Here is a 20,022-nt window from a genome sequence, read left to right as displayed (position 1 = left end):
CTTTCATAAATATATGGCTGTTAAGGTAAGGGTATAGATTAATATTAAGGCGTTTATTATACATTTCCAAAAACAAGGGAATCACTCTGCTAGATAACAACAGTATCTGGAGTATATGTTATATTGAGACAAATATACAGGTTTTGTTAAAGTCACGGTCAGAAAGAATTTAAAGGTGGCTGTACTCAGAAAGCAAAGCAAAAAGAGATATACAGTGTTAATTAGTGGGCTTACGAAGTGCTGGAAGCTGGATGTTGTTACCTTTCAACATAGCTAGGCTAGCTATTACCTTTCACAGCAGCTGGATTTGTGTGATGTCACGGGATCACACGAGAATTGGAAAAATGCAGAACTTGGTGGAAACACAGAGATAACATGTAAACTCAATGTGTGCTTAAATCCACATTCCTCTCCCCCAAGACACAAACATCTAGCCACTATTTTGAGGACATATGTAGGACAATAGATGGTTTATCATATTCCTAATAATGGGAGGTGGTGGGTGGATGTTATGTGGCAGATGGTGGGCAAGGGTCATTTCCCAGGCATCAATCAGATGGACATTCAGTCCTTTGAACATGGCTCTGAGCACCTTACCATGCTGCAGCGAGAACCAGTCACTATTGGTTAGCGACACAAAAAGGTCTAAATATCTGGGGTTTGTGGTCCGGATGACGACCAGCGTGCCTGGAGCCCTTTCCAGCAGCCGCACCACCGCCCTGCGGATGCTCTGCAGCCTCCTGATGTAGATCTCCATGGGGAAAGAGCCGAAGTGAGCCCAGATGCCAAAAACTACGACAGTGTTGGGGCCTCCCACTAAGTCATCTAATTCATTAGCAATGTAACGAAGCTCTCTAGTTGAGATGGGGTAATATTGGATAGGAGGACCGTGGCAGCGGTACGTCATGAAGATGTTGTTTGCATAGTCCAAGGACATGTCAGGTCCAGTTCTCCTCAAGCTGTGCAGGTCAAACTCCTTAAGACCTGAAAGTATGACAGGGGGAACACATTAAGCTGCAGTGGGAACAAAATCATTTGTTGCCAGAAATCCCTGTGGATCAGTTACCTGGCAGAGTTGCGTCGAAGAATTCAAACCACTGCCTGATGGTGGAGTCTCCATACATGTGGACCACCTTGCCTTTCAGACACTGACTGATGGCAGATGCGTTGAATTCGCGGACTGTGGTGCCACCTAGTGCTCGCCACACACCCTGGTAGTAATAACCAGAGGGTCCAGATGTCACAGTGCTGCTCTTCACCTGTGGTTGACCTGAGAGGAAGTTAAAGAATAAGTTATCCCATTTAAAAACAATACCAAAGTATAAAGTGATTGTATGAACCTCTTAAGTACTATCCTTACTCCTGAGAAACTATAAACACTGCTGACAACTGAAGCCACATTCATGAACTTTTAGCCTAGAGCTCCATGCTCCCACCATTCTTTTGAAATTGGGCTGAATACTGTTAATCTATCTTCAGGGACCCCCAGAGTCAGGGATCCCCACTGACTCTGTCATCCCCAGGACAATTTCCTACCGGTCACTCCCCTGCACATCCCTTCTAGGTTCTTATTTAAATACACTCTCCACTTTTACATTACACTTACGTCTCACTTGTTTATAATCCTGTTATCTGTTCGTTTGTGCACTTTATGTTATTTTTCACTTTATTTTATTTTATATTTTTCTGTAAATTTTAATGTTTCTACTTTGCACTGTGTTGATTGTTGTTGATTGTTAAATGTTATGCATTTCCCGTCATGTCAAATTCCTTGTATGTTCAACATACCATGCCAATAAACGATTCTGATTCTGATTCAGGAGAACCCTACCCAGAAGAATGTAGTACGCTTTTTCTGAACTTTCTCTTACCTTTCTTCGTAAGGTAAACTCGTATGAGTGTGCCACAACAGATTCAGCAAACGCTCCTAACTTCAGATAACTGTGTCAATGACCAGTGTAAACATGATGAATGCCACCTATGCATAAATGAGTGCATTCATGAGAATTATAAATTAGCATTGTAACCCCACTAAAAGATCCATAAAGAAAAGTCTCTAATTTTTAACAGAGTGAGCAGCGGAATTAAAGGACCTGCTAAAGTCAAGGGATAGGAAACACTAAAGATTGATCTCATTGCCGTGTCACCTGAGGGTCGCACTGTGACTGAAATAAAGAAAGTATGAGATGGTCATATACTGTAGATATTGGAGTTACACAATAGCATCAAAAGCCAGTACAAATGAATGATGATATAGATAGGCTGAATACATTTAGAACTATATTAGCCTATAATTTGAAATTGCAGAGTAAAATGTTAGCATCATTATTAAGTGTAATTTACATAGGTATCTCTGTCAGGATCCTGTCTGACCCATTGTGTGTTAACCTCTGTTTCCCCCCAATCTCCTCTCCTCATGTGTCTGTCATTCCCCTGTTTGTTTTGTTATGCCATGTGCTTGGTGTTGTTTTCTCGGGCCTGCCTCCAGACACCTCCCATTGCCACAACCCTGATTGATGCACAGCTACGGACAATTTGGCTCGTTATCCGGCAGTATATCGACCCTGGTCTTGCAGGCCTGGGTCGTCAGTCCGTATTGTCTTCGGCCTCGGTAGCCTCCGCCGCCGTTCTGTAAATTGAACCCCATTGTCTATTCCGGGACTAATCTCTCTCCTCTCTGCTACGGGTGTAGAGTACTGGTCGATCTGCGTACTCTCCGGTGTCGAGCCACGGGACATCACACCTTCGATCTGCCTACCCTCTGGTGTCGAGCCACGGGACTCACACCGTCGATCTGCCTGCCCTCCGGTGTCGGACCACGGGCTCGACACCTTCCTGTCCTCTTTATTCTGGCAAAATAAAATCTGTTATACCGGACTCTGTCTCCTGTGGTCTTGCTATTGGGTCCTAACCGTGAACTCCCGTGACAATTTCAGACTCAATCTTGACTGTTATGACAGGTCTTGACCACTGTTGAAAGTGGCTAAGACTCCTAAATCCCTCGTACAAACCACTAAAGAACAAATCTGTTTGTACAAGTGGTTCTTGCATGAGGACCATTGTCTGAAACGCATTTTGTTTTGAATTATTGTTATTGGCAGTTGTGGCACTAACAGTAATAAATTAAAATGCAATATCATGCTTTACCTTCTTTTTGTGGCAACACGGTGACATTAGCAGGTCCTGAAGCCCGAATGTAGACTTTCAAGTTAACACCGCTGAAGAAAAGCACACATAGTATATCTCTTAAAAACACTTCAACATTAAGGACATAGATACAAAAGAACAAACATTTGAAATCATTGAATCAAACTCAAGCATAAAAATGGGAAACAACTGCTAATAAGTTCATTCAAGATCACACAAATCTTAACGGCAAATCCACTTTGTAAGTTCAATGGCACTAATTAAAATGTTCATGTAAGCAATGGTTCCAATAACTGTATAACGTGCAAGGTGCCACTCGCAGTGATGAAACCAAATATAATGATTACTATCTACACAGAATGTTTTAGCATCTTTCATTTCATAGTTTTGGTTTTATGGCCGGCAAACTAAACTGATTTGGTTGAGTCTCATTGTTCTCATCAACATATTTTACTGATGCAGTAGGCAGAGGGGGGGGTGTACTCTGAGAAGAACATTAAGTGATAAGATATTTACTTTAAGCAAAAAACTAATTTATTGTTCAGTACCACTTGTTCAGTATTTCAGCTCTAGTTGAACAGCTGGCTGGTTGGCTTTATTATTTTTTTCAATCAATATTATTATTATTTAGACAAAATCCATTGAGACAGAGGTCTCATTTTCAAAAGTTTTAGTCATATAAAAACAAAGATAGCAAGAGTAGCGAGAACCATCGGCTCTACAAAAGAAAGTGATTAGTTTTCATTGAACCCTGTTACTGTATAGCTTAATATTAACTTCCACTGTTACTCTACAGCTGTTACAATTGTGGCCCATCTTCTATTTGCAATTAATATGCATTCAATCCAGTTCAATTATTTAAATGAAAATGATAATCTACTCTGGCTAAAGTAGCTTATCAAGAGTAAAATAATAGCTGTGACCTCTGCATTAGCAACCCGCTGAAATGAAGGTACAGGCTCCTTAACACTCTCTCTCATTATTTCAGGGCCCTTGAGAACAACTGTACGTGGGATTGGAAGTACACTGGCTGTGGTCATTACAGTGAACAGTGTCTGGCAGTGTGATGAGAGGACACGTGAGCCCTTGCTGCTGTACTTTATCTCCTTGGAGCAGAGGCTCCATTTAGCATACCCTGCCTTATCAATGTATTTAAAATACTGTGACAACGGGAAGCTGTACTGCTCTCCCGTCACGTTTGTTTAGACCTCCACCTTTATCCATGCCCAGCTCCACTCACATCTCAGCCCTGAATCAAGCTGCGCAACACAAACAGCATCCTCTTCTTTAAGCTCTTTGACCACATCCTCCTATCAGTATCTGGGCCTTATGTTTCGTGGTCATAAAAGTTATTATGACCACGAAATCGCCTCATTCTACTTTGTGTTAAAAAAACAACCTGCAACCAGATCCGCCGGTCCATCCATCCATCCATTTTCCTCCGCTTATCCGGGGTCGGGTCGCGGTGGCAACAGGCCAAGTAGGCTGACCCAGACTTCCCTCTCACCGGCAACATGTTCCAGCTCATTCTGGGGGATCCCAAGGCGTTCCCAGGACAGCTGGGAGATGTAATCCCTCCAGCGTGTTCTGGGTCTTCCCCGGGGTCTCTTCCCAGTTGGACGTGCCTGGAAAACCTCCAGTGGGAGGCGTCCAGGAGGCATCCTAATTAGATGCCGGAACCACCTCAGCTGACTCCTTTCGACGCGAAGGAGTAGAGGCTCGACTCCAAGCTCCCTCCTGATGACCGAGCTCCTTACCCTACACTGTAAGAAAAGTCAGTGAATTTTACAGTGAAAAACTGTTAAATCACAACAGTAAGAGACCGTAAATTGTAAATCGGTTATATTCAGTTTATCTGACAGTGAAACACCGTAAATCTATATATCAGCCAAAACAATAATTTGTGCATGTATTTCTTGTATAAAATACATTTTGTCACTGTTAAATGTACTAAACATTGTACTGATAACGGAAATACACCGTAATATGAAAGAAAAATCCATACCGTAATTTTTGCATTTATTACTTTTTAAAAATACATTTGGTTAATGTTAAATGTACGGACCATTGCTCTGCCAATGGAGGTAAAACGCATCATACAGTCAACAGCCAGCCCCGTATTTTTTGCATTTATTATTCGTAAAAAAATCAGTTTGTCACTGTTAAATGTACTAAACATTGTACTGGTAACGGTAATACACCGTAATATGAACAAACATCCATACCGTGATTTTTGCATTTATTACTTTTAAAACATACATTTGGTTACAGTTAAATGTACGGCCCATTGTGCTGCCAATGGAGGTAAAACGCATCATATATTCAACAGCCAGCCCCGTATTTTTTGCATTTATTATTTGTAAAAACATCAGTTTGTCACTGTTAAATGTACTAAACATTGTACTGGTAACGGAAATACACCGTAATATGAAAGAAAAATCCATACCGTAATTTTTGCATTTATTTCTTTTAAAAAATACATTTGGTTACTGTTAAATGTACGGACCACTGTGCTGCCAATGGAGATATGACGCATTATACATTAAACAGGCAGCCTCGTATGTTTTGCATTTATTATTCGTATAAAATACATTTTGTCACTGTTAAATGTACTAAACATTGTACTGATAACGGAAATACACCGTAATATGAAAGAAAAATCCATACCGTAATTTTTGCATTTATTACTTTTTAAAAATACATTTGGTTAATGTTAAATGTACGGACCATTGCTCTGCCAATGGAGGTAAAACGCATCATACAGTCAACAGCCAGCCCCGTATTTTTTGCATTTATTATTTGTAAAAACATCAGTTTGTCACTGTTAAATGTACTAAACATTGTACTGGTAACGGAAATACACCGTAATATGAAAGAAAAATCCATACCGTAATTTTTGCATTTATTTCTTTTAAAAAATACATTTGGTTACTGTTAAATGTACGGACCACTGTGCTGCCAATGGAGATATGACGCATTATACATTAAACAGGCAGCCTCGTATGTTTTGCATTTATTATTCGTATAAAATACATTTTGTCACTGTTAAATGTACTAAACATTGTACTGATAACGGAAATACACCGTAATATGAAAGAAAAATCCATACCGTAATTTTTGCATTTATTACTTTTTAAAAATACATTTGGTTAATGTTAAATGTACGGACCATTGCTCTGCCAATGGAGGTAAAACGCATCATACAGTCAACAGCCAGCCCCGTATTTTTCGCATTTATTATTCGTAAAAAAATCAGTTTGTCACTGTTAAATGTACTAAACATTGTACTGGTAACGGTAATACACCGTAATATGAACAAACATCCATACCGTGATTTTTGCATTTATTACTTTTAAAACATACATTTGGTTACTGTTAAATGTACGGCCCATTGTGCTGCCAATGGAGGTAAAACGCATCATATATTCAACAGCCAGCCCCGTATTTTTTGCATTTATTATTTGTAAAAACATCAGTTTGTCACTGTTAAATGTACTAAACATTGTACTGGTAACGGAAATACACCGTAATATGAAAGAAAAATCCATACCGTAATTTTTGCATTTATTTCTTTTAAAAAATACATTTGGTTACTGTTAAATGTACGGACCACTGTGCTGCCAATGGAGATATGACGCATTATACATTAAACAGGCAGCCTCGTATGTTTTGCATTTATTATTCGTATAAAATACATTTTGTCACTGTTAAATGTACTAAACATTGTACTGATAACGGAAATACACCGTAATATGAAAGAAAAATCCATACCGTAATTTTTGCATTCATTACTTTTTAAAAATACATTTGGTTAATGTTAAATGTACGGACCATTGCTCTGCCAATGGAGGTAAAACGCATCATACAGTCAACAGCCAGCCCCGTACTTTTTGCATTTATTATTCGTAAAAAAATCAGTTTGTCACTGTTAAATGTACTAAACATTGTACTGGTAACGGTAATACACCGTAATATGAACAAACATCCATACCGTGATTTTTGCATTTATTACTTTTAAAACATACATTTGGTTACTGTAAAATGTACGGACCATTGCGCTGCCAATGGAGGTAAAACGCATCATATATTCAACAGCCAGCCCCGTATTTTTTGCATTTATTATTTGTAAAAACATCAGTTTGTCACTGTTAAATGTACTAAACATTGTACTGGTAACGGAAATACACCATAATATGAACAAAAATCCATACCGTGATTTTTGCATTGATTACTTTTTAAAAATACATTTGGTTACTGTTAAATGTTCGGACCATTGCACTGCCAATGGAGGTAAAACGCATCATACATTCAACAGCCAGCCCCGTATTTTTTGCATTTATTATTCGTAAAATATTCAGTTTGTCACTGTTAAAGGTACTAAACATTGTACTGGTAAAGGAAATACACCGTAATATGAACAAAAATCCATACCGTGATTTTTGCATTAATTACTTTAAAAAAATATATTTGTTTACTGTTAAATGTACGGACCATTGTACTAATTACAGATATACACCATAATATAGCTAACAGCCAACTCTGCAACTTCTGCAAATATTATCTATTACCCATATCCCTGGTGGAGGCCGCTAAGGTATTCAAAAAGCTCCTTGCTGGCAAGGCGACGGGGGTGGATGAATTCGAACTTTGCCCATTCATTAAGTGGTTTGAAAATCAATGGAAAATTCCAAACACTTTTTGCGTAGTGAACTATGGATTTTTGACCATATTCGGCCTAAATACGCCCAGAAAACAATGGACTAGGAGGCTGAAATTTTCACAGTCAATCGACCTCTGCCCATTCATTAAGTGGGATGAAAATCAATGGGAAATTCCAAACACTTTTCCCATAGTGAACTATGGATTTTTGACCTAATTCGGCCTAATTACCCATAGGAAACAATGGGCTAGGACCCTGAAATTTTCACAGTCAATCGACCTTTGGCCAGAGATCAAGTGGTATGAAAATCAATCGGTAATTCCAAACACTTTTCCCATAGTGAACTATGGATTTTTGACCTAATTCGGCCTAATTACCCATAGGAAACAATGGGCTAGGACCCTGAAATTTTCACAGTCAATCGACCTTTGGCCAGAGATCAAGTGGTATGAAAATCAATTGGTAATTCCAAACACTTTTCCCATAGTGAACTATGGATTTTTTACCCAATTCGGCCTACATACCCATAGAAAACAATGGGCTAGGACCCTGAAACTTTCACAGTCATTCCACCTTTTCCCACAGATTAAATGGTGCGAAAAGTTGAAAATTGACTGTTTATTTCACCCAACAGAAAGGATTCTAACCCAATGGTACTTATGATCCGAAATGGCCTTCACCAGTCTTTTCTCTCAATTTTTACACTTTAAATCAAAGTAGAAATTTGAATCCTTTTCCTGTTTAAAGAGGGGCTAGTGAATATGAATTCCCCCAAATTTTACGGTCGTAGCTGCAAGTTAAGGTACCCAAACACAGCCCAAAAGGTCAAAATTGAGGCATATAGCCTTATTTTTCGGCTTTTTTTGGCAAGTGAGAAACGGGCCATTAAATCTTAGTGAAAGGTTGAAACTGCCTGAATTTTGTATTAATCATTCCCCTGTGATAACGTAATGCAGGATCTAAAGCAAGATCTCTGCAGACCCTTGGGAAAGCTAACTTCTGTTAGCAGCATGCTAATGACTTGAATCCAATTGAGCCTTTAAGAGGGTCCTCTTTTGTCCATCATATGTGAATATTAGGACAATAAGCCATTTACAAGTGTTTTCAAATGCACCCAACAGAGATGATTCGAACCAGATGGCACCAGTTTTCACCAGTCTTTTCTCTAACTTTTTATACTCTAAATCAGGGTAGAGATTTGACTCCTTTTCTCCTTCAAAGAGGGGCTCGTCACCATTACCTACCTATAATCTGGACTTCGTAGCTGCAAGTTAAGGTCCCCAAAAACAGCCCCAAAGGGCTTAATTGATGCCTTATTCCCTGAGTGGATTTTTTGACATATGCAAGAATGGCCATAATCTCTTAAATATGGGTCCCAGAACCCACAGATTCTGGACACACATTGTGGACTAGGCCTACAATGAGGTCACCTGAACAGAATTCCTCTAGATTATCTAGAAAAGATTTTTGCCTGTATGACACTCAGACCTCAGCATGGTGTACACGTCCTTAAGGCGTACACCCTGTTGTACTCTTGGTGAGATCAGACCAACTTTTACTTCTAAAGATGTCAGAGCCCTGCTTTTTTAATATGTTGTAGACTTGTTTGAAAACTCCAGAGTTACCTCTTCTTGTGGACAGTCGTAAACGCATACGTTTAGAAACGATGACATAAACACCCACGTTGTCTTTACTAGCAGCTGTTGTTCAGTTAAAGTCTGCATTTCTGCAGAGGAAGCAGCTGTTATTGGAGCGATTAGCGAGCAGCGTGTCCAGCGACGTTAGCAGACCTACGGAGCAGCCCCGTCTGAAGTCACGTTAACCTAATTCATGATATAGATTAGACCACATGGGATCACCTTTCGGTTTGTTTTTTTCCACATGGAACTATACATTCTGCCATTTCTCCTCGACTCTTTCCGCTTTGAGTCACTCAGCAGTGATTGTCAGAGCTAGCTGCACCACAAACAAACAGTCGGTTTGGACACCTGCATTTACTTTGACAGTCTTTTATGTTACAAACACTGAAGCGCATTCAAAAAACATTTGTTTTTTTGTCGATCATTACAGGCTTACATTTATGATTGTATTCAGAGCTGAACTCAAAACATTCGAGGCTTAAGACCTGGCAAAATGATCTTGCTACGCCACTGGTACACGCAGGAAATATTGTCTAACTCGTGCACGCAGTGTCTCATGGTCACAGAAAGCACGGCCGCGGCAACTAGAGTCCTGCTAGTACCCTCGACGTGCGTGAAGGTGCGAGGGCCCGATCAATGTTGCTTGCATTCATTATTTGTAAAAAAGACATTTTGTCAAGGTTAAATGCACTAACCATTGTGCTGTTTTTGTAAATACACTATAATATATAAAATATAACACTGCAGTTTTTGCAGGTACTATTAGTAAAAAGAAATACATTTTGTCACGGTTAAATGTACGAACCATTGTGCTAATAATGTAAATATACCATAAGATAAATTTGAAGGCCAACACTGTAATTTTTGAAAGACATTGTCAGTTTCAACAGTCAGAACTAATATTTAACCAACAAACAAAACAATAAGTGCTAGATGCAAACTAGTCTGCTTATTCAAAGCAGTAGAGAGTAACCTTCCATACGTTTTCCTTGTTTTGTAATCCTTTTTTGCAGAGCATAAGTTGCATCTCACCCCTCACCCCATCCCCCACCTCTCTTTTGATCTCTGTTGGTTAGTATTTTGTAACATTGCAGGTGCTTGCAGGTGCAGATCTCGCGACAGTTTCAAGGCACCCTGTGACATCTATTCCTAATGTGTGTGCAGTGCACCCTATATGATCATACTGTTTCACTGTTTAGCGATTCCCTCATGACACTTTAAGACCAACAGGTGCCTGTCTCAGTGAATAACCTGACCAAATGTGGTGGGAACACAGAGAGACAGACAGACAGAGAGAGAGAGAGAGAGTGAGAGAGAGAGAGAGAGGGACGGACGGACGGAGGCGGCAGTGATCAGACCTACACAACAATTTAAAAAAAGCAACGGTTGGAGGCTGAACTTTTGAACTCATTTCAGCGCCTTTTCTGCGCGCTCAGGCAGCACGTTACTGATGATCAACGGCCTGACTCCTGGAAACACAACACTTCTTCTGAAGGTAAGCATGTCAGCTAGCTAACGTTACATTTGAATTTGAGGCTTTGTTTTCTGCAGTTTTGTGTCGCCCTTGCAAAAACGAGTCATTCAACGTTAATAGTAAGTTCACTTAGCTATCTAAATGAGTTGAGAGTTTACTTTTCGTGGATGTAACATGGGTTATGGGTTTCTGTGTTAAACATTAGCTAGCTTACTTTACCAAAGGTTTGCTAGGAAAATGTTTAGTTGTCATTTCTGTGGCAAGTCAGTTAAAGCTAAAACATCGAGGGGTTATGTGCTTCATTGCAAACTTCATAGTGATGAACCACGTTGTTTATTTAAGTGCGTTGAAGCTGGTTGCAAGCAGACCTTTGTTAGATATGGAGCTATAAGGCTCATTTCTACCAGAGGCATAATGGTAACCTATCAGCTAACGTTACAGCTAAGCTAACGTTACTGTTGGGACGGCTGTTAACTTTACCGCTTATAAACTGTCTGTTAACGTTACCGCTTATAAACTGTCTGTTAACGTTACTGCTCATAAGTGCGCCATGTCTGTTAACGTTACCGCTCATAAATGGCTATGGCGTTATTTGAAAGCACATGTCCAGACACAAAGTAGCTAATTATTAAAGTGAGTGGATGGTCAAATGTTTTCACGGTCAGATCTTCATTTACTGCCCACATGCCACGGAGACACAAATAGCAGACAGCAGTATTAGTGACATGTACAGAGAATCTGCTTCTCCTCAGTCATCAGCTGTTCCAACTGAATCACATGACTGTGGCCCTCACCTGCATGACTCAGAAAATGTTATAGAGACCAGCACAGATAAAGGTGATATGGATATTTCTGAAAACTTCAGTGATCTTTTTCTCTGTTTATTCTACTTGAAATTGCAGGGACAGTTTCTACTACCTGCTTGGACCAAACTAACTTCACTGTTTAAAAATGACACACCAATATCAGATGAGGACATCAGCAAAGTTTGTGAGTCTTTGAGAATTTGATCTTTTCTCTGCATGTCATAGAGGGCCAATGAGGACAGCATACTCAAGAGCTCAGTCTTTCAAAAAAGGGTTCAACTATGTGGAGCCTAAGAAAATGTTTTTAGGACGAGATGAGAACAGGACTGATATGTTTTCATATTATGTGCCTGTGAAAGAGACTTTAACCCTTTAGGCTCTGCAAAGACAATACATAAAATATTAGCTGTCTATGTATCTGATGATAATTTGCCAGTTCATGTAAGGTCTGACACAAACCACATGTCACTTGTTTTATTGTGTAGAGAGAAAGATTTCAAAACATTTGTGTTCTCTGAATTACTAACAGACTTGAAGGATTTGGAGGAGAACGGGATCGTAGTATCAGATGAAACAGTAGTCAAAATAACCTTATATTGCATTGCAGGACATAATTTGGGCTCTCATGGCATTGGTGCCTTCACTGAAAATTTCAGTCACTCGCAATATTTCTGTAGGTACTGCCTAATAATCCGATCTGAATTTCAGGGTGACAATCCAAATCTGTGCGGAGCAGAGCGCACCATTGACAGCTACAACTCTGCTGTTGATCGCCTCCAGACCCAAGATAAACCAGATGTGGAAGGAGTAAAGTTCAAGTCAGTATTCAATTCTTTGAAATACTTGAATGTCTGTCAAAAGAAAGACAATTTGTTCCAGTGCTTTTGTGAAACTTCTAGGTCGAAGGCAGGTGGCATTGCTAAGAAGAATCTCCTTTAAAGTAAGTAAATTGTACACATATCTAACAAATATCTGAACATTTTAATTGGTACAAGAGCAGTTTGTGCAGATAATTAAGACAATTTACTCTAATCTTGCAACATTGAATTAATTTGCTCCTGCCACCTTTCAGACATTGCATTCAAACTCTAGTGGTTGTGGACTTGGATGGGAACAACTTGCTGGCTTTTATGACAACCAGGAAAACGGTGGGATTTTAATCCATTTAAATGCCCAAAGCAAGCAGTTGTTTTTTTTACTTTTAAAGATGATTTTTTTGTCATTCGTGTTTTATTGGACAGCAGAAGTAGAGAGACAGGGACCACAGTGGAGTGAGAGGGGATGATCTGCAACACATGGCCCAACGGGAATCAAACCTTTGTTGCTGCGATAACAATATGTGGTACGGGCTAAACCAGGTGAGGCACTGTTTTTATTTTTGAGTGTGAATTTAGCCATTTCATTTTAATTTGCAACCTTTGCATTGAAAAGAGTAAAAGTTGATGCTTGACATGATTTCATCTTTCACTTAAGAGGATGTATGTCCACCCCTTGTCTTTTTTCTCTTTATTCTTTCTTTCAGGTGTGATTACGACTACCAGCGGTTGTACTTCAGATGGACCTCATCACCCTCTTTGCTGTCCTACTAGTGTAACCTTATGATCGGATACATACAAGTGTTGTCAAGGATAAACAGAGGTAAGTTGTTGTAAAGTTCAATGTATGTTCATTTAACAAGAGAAGGCTTTAGGGTCTTCTATTTTTGTAAGCACTGTTTAGCCATTTCATGTTCAAACAGTGTATGCATGTATTGTTGATGTTAAGTACTGCATAAAACTAGGCATTTCATGATCCAATGTGATTTTAACTTCTTGCCAGAATAACCTTTTTTGACATACTGTGAATTTATTTTGACTTTATTGACATACCATACGTATTATGGCTATTTCTTATTCATGAATCATATTTGTAGCTTGACCTTTTTATGAAATCTTTAACCCTACTCTTTGTTTACCCTTTGGTAAGTTTGTTCTGTTTTACCCTCTTTAATGTTTTGTGTTTTTATAGTTTGATTGTTTTTTGTGTGAAGTATGAGAACCATTTTGCAACTGTGTAAGTGCTATATAAAGTTATATTATTGGTGATGTTACTGTTATTATTATTGTTAGTATTGTTAATGTTTTCTATGTTGTCTTTTTTTCTGGCTGGAAGATCATGCTAGCCCACAGCGAACACCAGATTGACTTGTGAGTCTTCAAGCAGAAATTATGACAACACCTGCCTAAAGTTCCAGTTTCCTGAACAGCATACCCTGTCTGTATGAGACTCTGTCCCACCTGTCTTCAGTCAAGTCTGGACCCAATGACTCAGACACCAGTCTTGTCAAGGCTAATTAGAGGTAAGCAGTGCGATAGGTGCAACTCAAACTTCACTCAATCAATCATCCTCAGGTGCACGGTCTGAGCCAACCGCTTCATGCAAACATAGATGAAACCACTGGAATATAGTTTTGTATTAGTACTATTTGTTTTTTAGTGCTCTGAACTGATATCCCCCTTACATTACGTTTCACGTAGCAGTAAAATGTCATTAATTCTGTGTACTATCTTTCCAAAATCCACCCAAAAGGGGTTTGCACCTGTGTCTTTGCACCCAAGTGGGCCCTACAGTGCACTCTTATGTTTATTTGATGGTAAATGCTGGGGGTCATTGTTTCCTATTGAACTGGGTCTCCGCCATACAGTTTGATTTTTGTTAACGAGAAGGCAGTTATATTAGCTATTGTACACTGAATAGCTCAGTTATTCAAATGCAATACAACTCAACAACAGGATACAGCTTACTGTATTCTAGTTTCTCTATTTATTTTGCAACAGTAATGTAATTGATTTTAGAGATATTTAAAAGGTCTTAAAAGTCATTGAATTAAAAAAATTAAAACAAAAAATGTAGAATTGATGGAATTAATAAGATGTGCAGATACCCTGGTTGTATCAAACATGATGATTGTCTTTACACTGTGTGCACAATTAAAAGGCAAGTTGTATTTTTGAGTATTAATTGTATTGAACAACTACAGAGCTCTCGGTCAATCCAAAATGTTATAAACCTCAAACCTGAATATTTAATAAAGTAAAAGTGAGGTTTTGGCTTTCTTAGGAGAATATATATGTGTGCACAATTATTATGCAACTAAATGAAAAATGTTCCCATCTCACTTGTTTATTTTTATCTGTTAAAGTGAGAATAATAAACAAACAACTCAAAATTTACAAATAAACGTTATTGATATTTAAAAAAAATAAAATAATCTGTGACACTATTATTTTTTATTAAGTATAAAGTGCTGGTTTCTTCTAGGTCATTGGAGCTCAGTTTAACAGCAGAAGGCAGTAAATGTTTCTGTAGGCATCATGTTGAAGCACTGCATCAATCTAACTTTGCCTTTGTTTCTGTTTTTGGGTGCAGAGAGGATCATTCCAGTCCACAGTGAATACCTGATGGTCAACATACGAGTCCTCAAGCAGAACTGGTGAAAATACACGCTTCATGTTCCAGCTTCCTGAACTTCATGTCCATGTGAGACGCTATACCATGTTGAGTGCCCTCTTCAGTCAAGTCTGGACTCAGTGACTCATTACTCTTGATCAACTCAGGGCAAGTGGCTAATCCTTTCATGTTTATTCATGGTTATCCTTCATATATATATGGACACATGCTGTTTCTTCAAGATCTCAACACTGCTTTGTGAGTATATTGTACAAGATATTGTATCAGTTCAACCTGTTTTTCACAGAGAATGTTAGTTTCTTAAGGTATATCAATGATGGTCTGTACCTTGATTTACAATCTGCTTTATTTGATATTTCCTTTGTAATTTACAATAATCAGAAGTTGACTGAAATCTATGCCAACCAATTGTATTACGTTCTATGTTGTACCGTATTTTTGTACCGTGATGTCTTATACATTGTCACTATATTTTTTACGGTAAAGTTCTGGCAACCACAGCTGCCGGTAATTTACCGTTAAGTTGCATTTTTCAATAAAATGCCGTAATGTATCATACAGTTGTACTGTGTTTTTTACTGAGAAAAACTGTAATTAGCTTCACAATATAGTTGCTGTTTATAAGGTTATTTACCGTAAACACGTTTATAACATGGCTGTTATTTCTAAAGCAAATTACCGTAAACAGGTTTATGAAATCTGTTTTTTTTATAGTAATTTACCGTAAACAAAAAACAGTTCTCAACTGTGAAATCTACGGTTGCAAAAATAATATACCGTGATGTATTATACATTCTCACTTTATTTTTTACGGTGAAGTTCTGGCAACCACAGCTGCCAGTAATTTACCGTTAAATTGCATATTACCGTAAACAGGTTTATGAAATCTCTTATTTTTTATAGTAATTTACCGTAAACCAAAAACAGTTCTCAACTGTGAAATCTACGGTTGCAAAAAATATATACCGTGATGTATTATACATTCTCACTTTATTTTTTACGGTGAATTTCTGGCAACCACAGCTGCCGGTAATTTACCGTTAAATTGCATATTACCGTAAACAGGTTTATGAAATCTCTTGTTTTTTATAGTAATTTACCGTAAACCAAAAACAGTTCTCAACTGTGAAATCTACGGTTGCAAAAAATATATACCGTGATGTATTATACATTCTCACTTTATTTTTTACGGTGAAGTTCTGGCAACCACAGCTGCCGGTAATTTACCGTTAAATTGCATATTACCTTAAACAGGTTTATGAAATCTCTGTTTTTTATAGTAATTTACCGTAAACAAAAAACTGTTCTCAACTGTGAAATCTACGGTTGCAAAAAAGATATACCGTGATGTATTATACATTCTCACTTTATTTTTTACGGTGAAGTTCTGGCAACCACAGCTGCCGGTAATTTACCGTATATTACACAGAATTTTTTTTACAGTGTACAGTTGAAAGGTGCTTCTGGAATAATTATGTCTCACTAGTACAAGCACAAATAACTCTGATTTTTTTGTGTCTGTATTTCTGTTTGCATGTTATGATCAAGTGAATATAGCCTGCACTTTATCAGAGGTGGTGAAGTTAACATTTGTGTGGACAACGAGACATAATAGTGAGACTACAGCCATGGTGTCAAAGAAACCAGACAATCTGATCTCATAGACGTAAATCCCAAATCTTGTGAATACTCTGCTCAGTGTGTACTATGAAATATCCTATTACAAAAACTGTTACTACAACAATGTGCAAACACAAGAGAACAAGAAACACAAGATGAAGATTCATTTAGTTCAGCTTTCAGATACTGCAGTATGAACTTGGGGAAGATATAATATAATAATATATGATTCTAAAATGGGCCTTCTGCATTATGAGCATCTTTGCTTGAGGTACTTGAGGTATATTTTGATGATAATACTTTTGCACTTTTACTTCCATCAAGTTTTGAATGCATGATTCTATAAACTGGTCATACGTCTTTAACTTCATGTAAATCTTAAATCAACAAAGTATCCAATAACTACAGTCGAGTAAATGTAATGTAATGTACAAAGTACAAATTTCCCTCTGAAATGTAGCGGAGCAGAAGTATTAAGTAGCATATAACAGAAGTAGTAGAAGTAAAATAAAATGTCACAAATACAGTATATTAGAATGGTTACTGATGCTGATTCATGATAAATTTAACTTCATATATACTTTGTTTAAGCGTTTCATGTGTCTTACCTCAGCAGAGATTCATTTGGAGATTCTGTTCATCACAGTGTGATCCGTGACTTTATCTCACAGGTTTACAATAAACGGTGTTGTCTGTGCTTGACTTTCAGGAAATGAATTGAAGGGTAGCAAACAGCACTGTCACAGCTAAAGATAACAATAGAATCTCATGTTGATGACCCTTCTCTTCTTAACCACTCCCATGAGCTAAAAGAGCACAGAATAAGCAACGAGTATAGGGGCTTCTCTGTTGAAGCTTTAACATACCTAAATTGAAACAAATACTAAAAAAAAAGAACATAAAGTGATTACAGTGTCCTCAAGCTTTTCTTAACCTTTGTACTCTGACTGTCACTTCCATCTAAATAGCTAACTATCTTTAGTTACTCATTACTCTACAGATTAGGATTAGCTAATAAAACAATGCATTGCTAAAGATTAAACCACCGGGTCTGAACCTTTGTGGCTTGTCACCCCCCCCCCTCACACCACCAAAAGCAGTCACTTTTCAGATGTTTAGCCATTCTACCGTTTGAGCCCTAAAGAGGTCAAACCATCCATGCTACTCAGTAGATTGGATTCAGTTTCAAATACACATTTTAGTCTCCAGAAGGCAAACCATGACCAGATGGACTGCCCTATAAACCCTTGTAGGAGGCAGAGGAGGAGGAAGGAGTGATCCCCCGCTCCCACTGGGCCGCAGCGACTCCCCGCTCCCGCTGGGCTCCGGCCGACTCCAGCTCCCCGTGTCCTGTCGGCGGTTTGGCCGGTTTTTACACGAAACAAATAATAACCGTAGCTGTGTTTCAGCTGCAGGACAGTTTGAAGGCCCAGGTATAAAATGCACAGCCCGCCACTACAAAAGCGTAATCTTTATTAAAGTTACCGATAGTACCTGTGGAGTCTTAGAACAAAGGATGAGAGCCTGCTAGGCCGCAGGACCTTCGCTGCTGCAAACTTCTTACTACGCACGCGTACCAAAAATGAGCTGGATCCGGTTCAAAATCAAAACAATATTTAATACTTAAATGTAAGCAAACAATTGCAATCTGAATTCTGTGTGGATAAATGGCACAGTTTATGCGTACTATAATATAGCTTACTCTTTCATGACATATTTAATGTGCTATATCATGACATTTATCAAAATGTCTACTAAGTAGTAGGATTTGTGCAGTCAGGATGGCTGAGCGGTGCTGCATTCAGGGTTCAGTCTTTTCCGTCTTTACCTGTATCTGAGCACTGTATTCATATCACAGCGTAAAGCTTAGTGCTCTGTACACTCTGTACACTCTGTACTCCAGCTTCTTCATGTTAAAGACAGTAACGTGTCATTGTTGGAAAATCTGCTCTCTTGTCAACTGTGCACGCTTAGTTTACACCCAAGACTGAGTTTCTAAAATACTCAATCTTACGTGTTAGCTACTTTTCTTGTCTGTGTGAATACAGCATTAGTACTACAGCCTGTGGTCACTTGGTCCTGAAACTGTCCAGTAAGAAGTACTCAAATTACATTGTGGAGTTTTCCTGTAAATTTAGTTTGAAGACCACGACATGACCAACTTTGTATAAAAATTCTATATTAATAAAAAATATAAATCCATCGTGTAAATGATTGTGTAATGTTTTCAGTGGATTCAATAGTGTTAAACTAAAGTCTAACTTCTTACCTTTCTACGTGAATTGTTTTAATTATTAACCTTAGCTTTGCTTTTACCAGAGTCGGCAAAAGGACGCTAACGCCGGTGAATTAGCCGTGCGCTGCCCTTAATGAAATTTGGTAATTGTTTAGTTCTAACAATTACTCTGTTTTTTATATTTTGGAGCAACCTCCTCCGCCTCTATGGACCAGCCTCTGGTTCATCTTTGGTTCATCTGTCTGCAGGCCTGGAGGAGTCATCACCGTCGCTGTTTTCCAGCTACTTCCTGCTCTCCACCTGCTGAATGTAACAAAATGTTATAATAAAAAATCAGTTTGCTGATGTCACTCCCTTTCTGACTTCTAAGTCCTGCAGCAGTCTTTCATTAGCTTTGATTTGCCAATTTGTCACACAATTCTTTGCTGTCACAACATAATCTACAGATGTGCCCAACTAAGATCTTTGCTTGACATTTGTTGTGGTTGTTGTTGCTCCTATGAAAAGCCTTTGTTTGGATTATTTCCCTTTTTTCCCAGGGGATGACATGGTGGCTTCCCATTCAAGAAGTCACAGTCAATAATGTCACATTTAACCATGCTCCCTTTTGGGTCCATACTGGTATTCCCATATCTTCATACCACCGTACATGAAAGGCACTCTGTCGTCACTGAGCAGTAAGCACTCAGTCTTTCTCGCCTTCTTCCATCATGTGAAGGCAAATAACAGTTTGACACAGGGATACAAAGCAATTGATCTGTTATCATCATGTTTCGGTTACATTAAAACCTTCTGTACGATCCAATGTGCATGTCCCTCAAAAAAGAAAATATATAAAAACACACACATATATATACATGAATGAATAAATAAAAGCTCAAATTGAGTTAAGTAGTATAGGTACCAATTGAAAGTCTGAAATTGAAGCGATTGAACCCTGACCTTTGCCATCCAGGCACACTACTTCCTTAGCTACCAACTTGTCTTTA

At 38.5% G+C, this 20,022-nt stretch overlaps 1 protein-coding gene and 1 long non-coding RNA gene across 3 annotated transcripts; one reads left to right on the top strand and one right to left on the bottom strand.

The window, feature by feature from the left end:
* Positions 1–430: 430 nt before the first annotated feature.
* On the bottom strand, positions 431–3,963 carry LOC142931858 (NXPE family member 3-like). Its single transcript, XM_076075976.1, has 4 exons — positions 3,951–3,963; positions 3,148–3,255; positions 1,067–1,270; positions 431–984 (listed from the first exon to the last, which is right to left on the bottom strand). Exons 1-4 carry the CDS (start codon positions 3,961–3,963, stop codon positions 431–433), a joined length of 879 nt encoding a protein of 292 aa, XP_075932091.1.
* An 8,479-nt stretch (positions 3,964–12,442) lies between these two features.
* On the top strand, positions 12,443–15,733 carry LOC142932002 (uncharacterized). 2 transcript variants are annotated; one of them, XR_012947442.1, is made up of 7 exons: positions 12,443–12,545; positions 12,627–12,667; positions 12,800–12,875; positions 12,972–13,085; positions 13,250–13,365; positions 13,879–14,065; positions 15,136–15,733. It is a non-coding gene; the product is annotated as an uncharacterized LOC142932002 (long non-coding RNA). The 2 variants fall into 2 exon arrangements; XR_012947441.1 differs by having other exon boundaries at positions 12,969–13,085.
* The last annotated feature ends 4,289 nt before the right edge of the window (positions 15,734–20,022 follow it).

This window comes from Anarhichas minor, unplaced genomic scaffold (genome assembly GCF_050575085.1).
Source record: "Anarhichas minor isolate MPS153535 unplaced genomic scaffold, ASM5057508v1 ptg000055l, whole genome shotgun sequence".
NCBI classification, from domain to species: domain Eukaryota; kingdom Metazoa; phylum Chordata; class Actinopteri; order Perciformes; family Anarhichadidae; genus Anarhichas; species Anarhichas minor.
Note: the sequence above shows the minus strand (reverse complement) of the source record. Positions and strands in the feature narration are given on the sequence as shown.

Bases quoted from the DNA above. Each gene is read 5' to 3' on its own strand.
- LOC142931858 (XM_076075976.1), bottom strand. The intron at 1,271-3,147 runs GTAAAGCATGAT...ACTTCCTCTCAG, and splicing joins CGTGTTGCCACAAAAAGAAG to GTCAACCACAGGTGAAGAGC. The intron at 985-1,066 runs GTAACTGATCCA...TCATACTTTCAG, and splicing joins CTTCGACGCAACTCTGCCAG to GTCTTAAGGAGTTTGACCTG.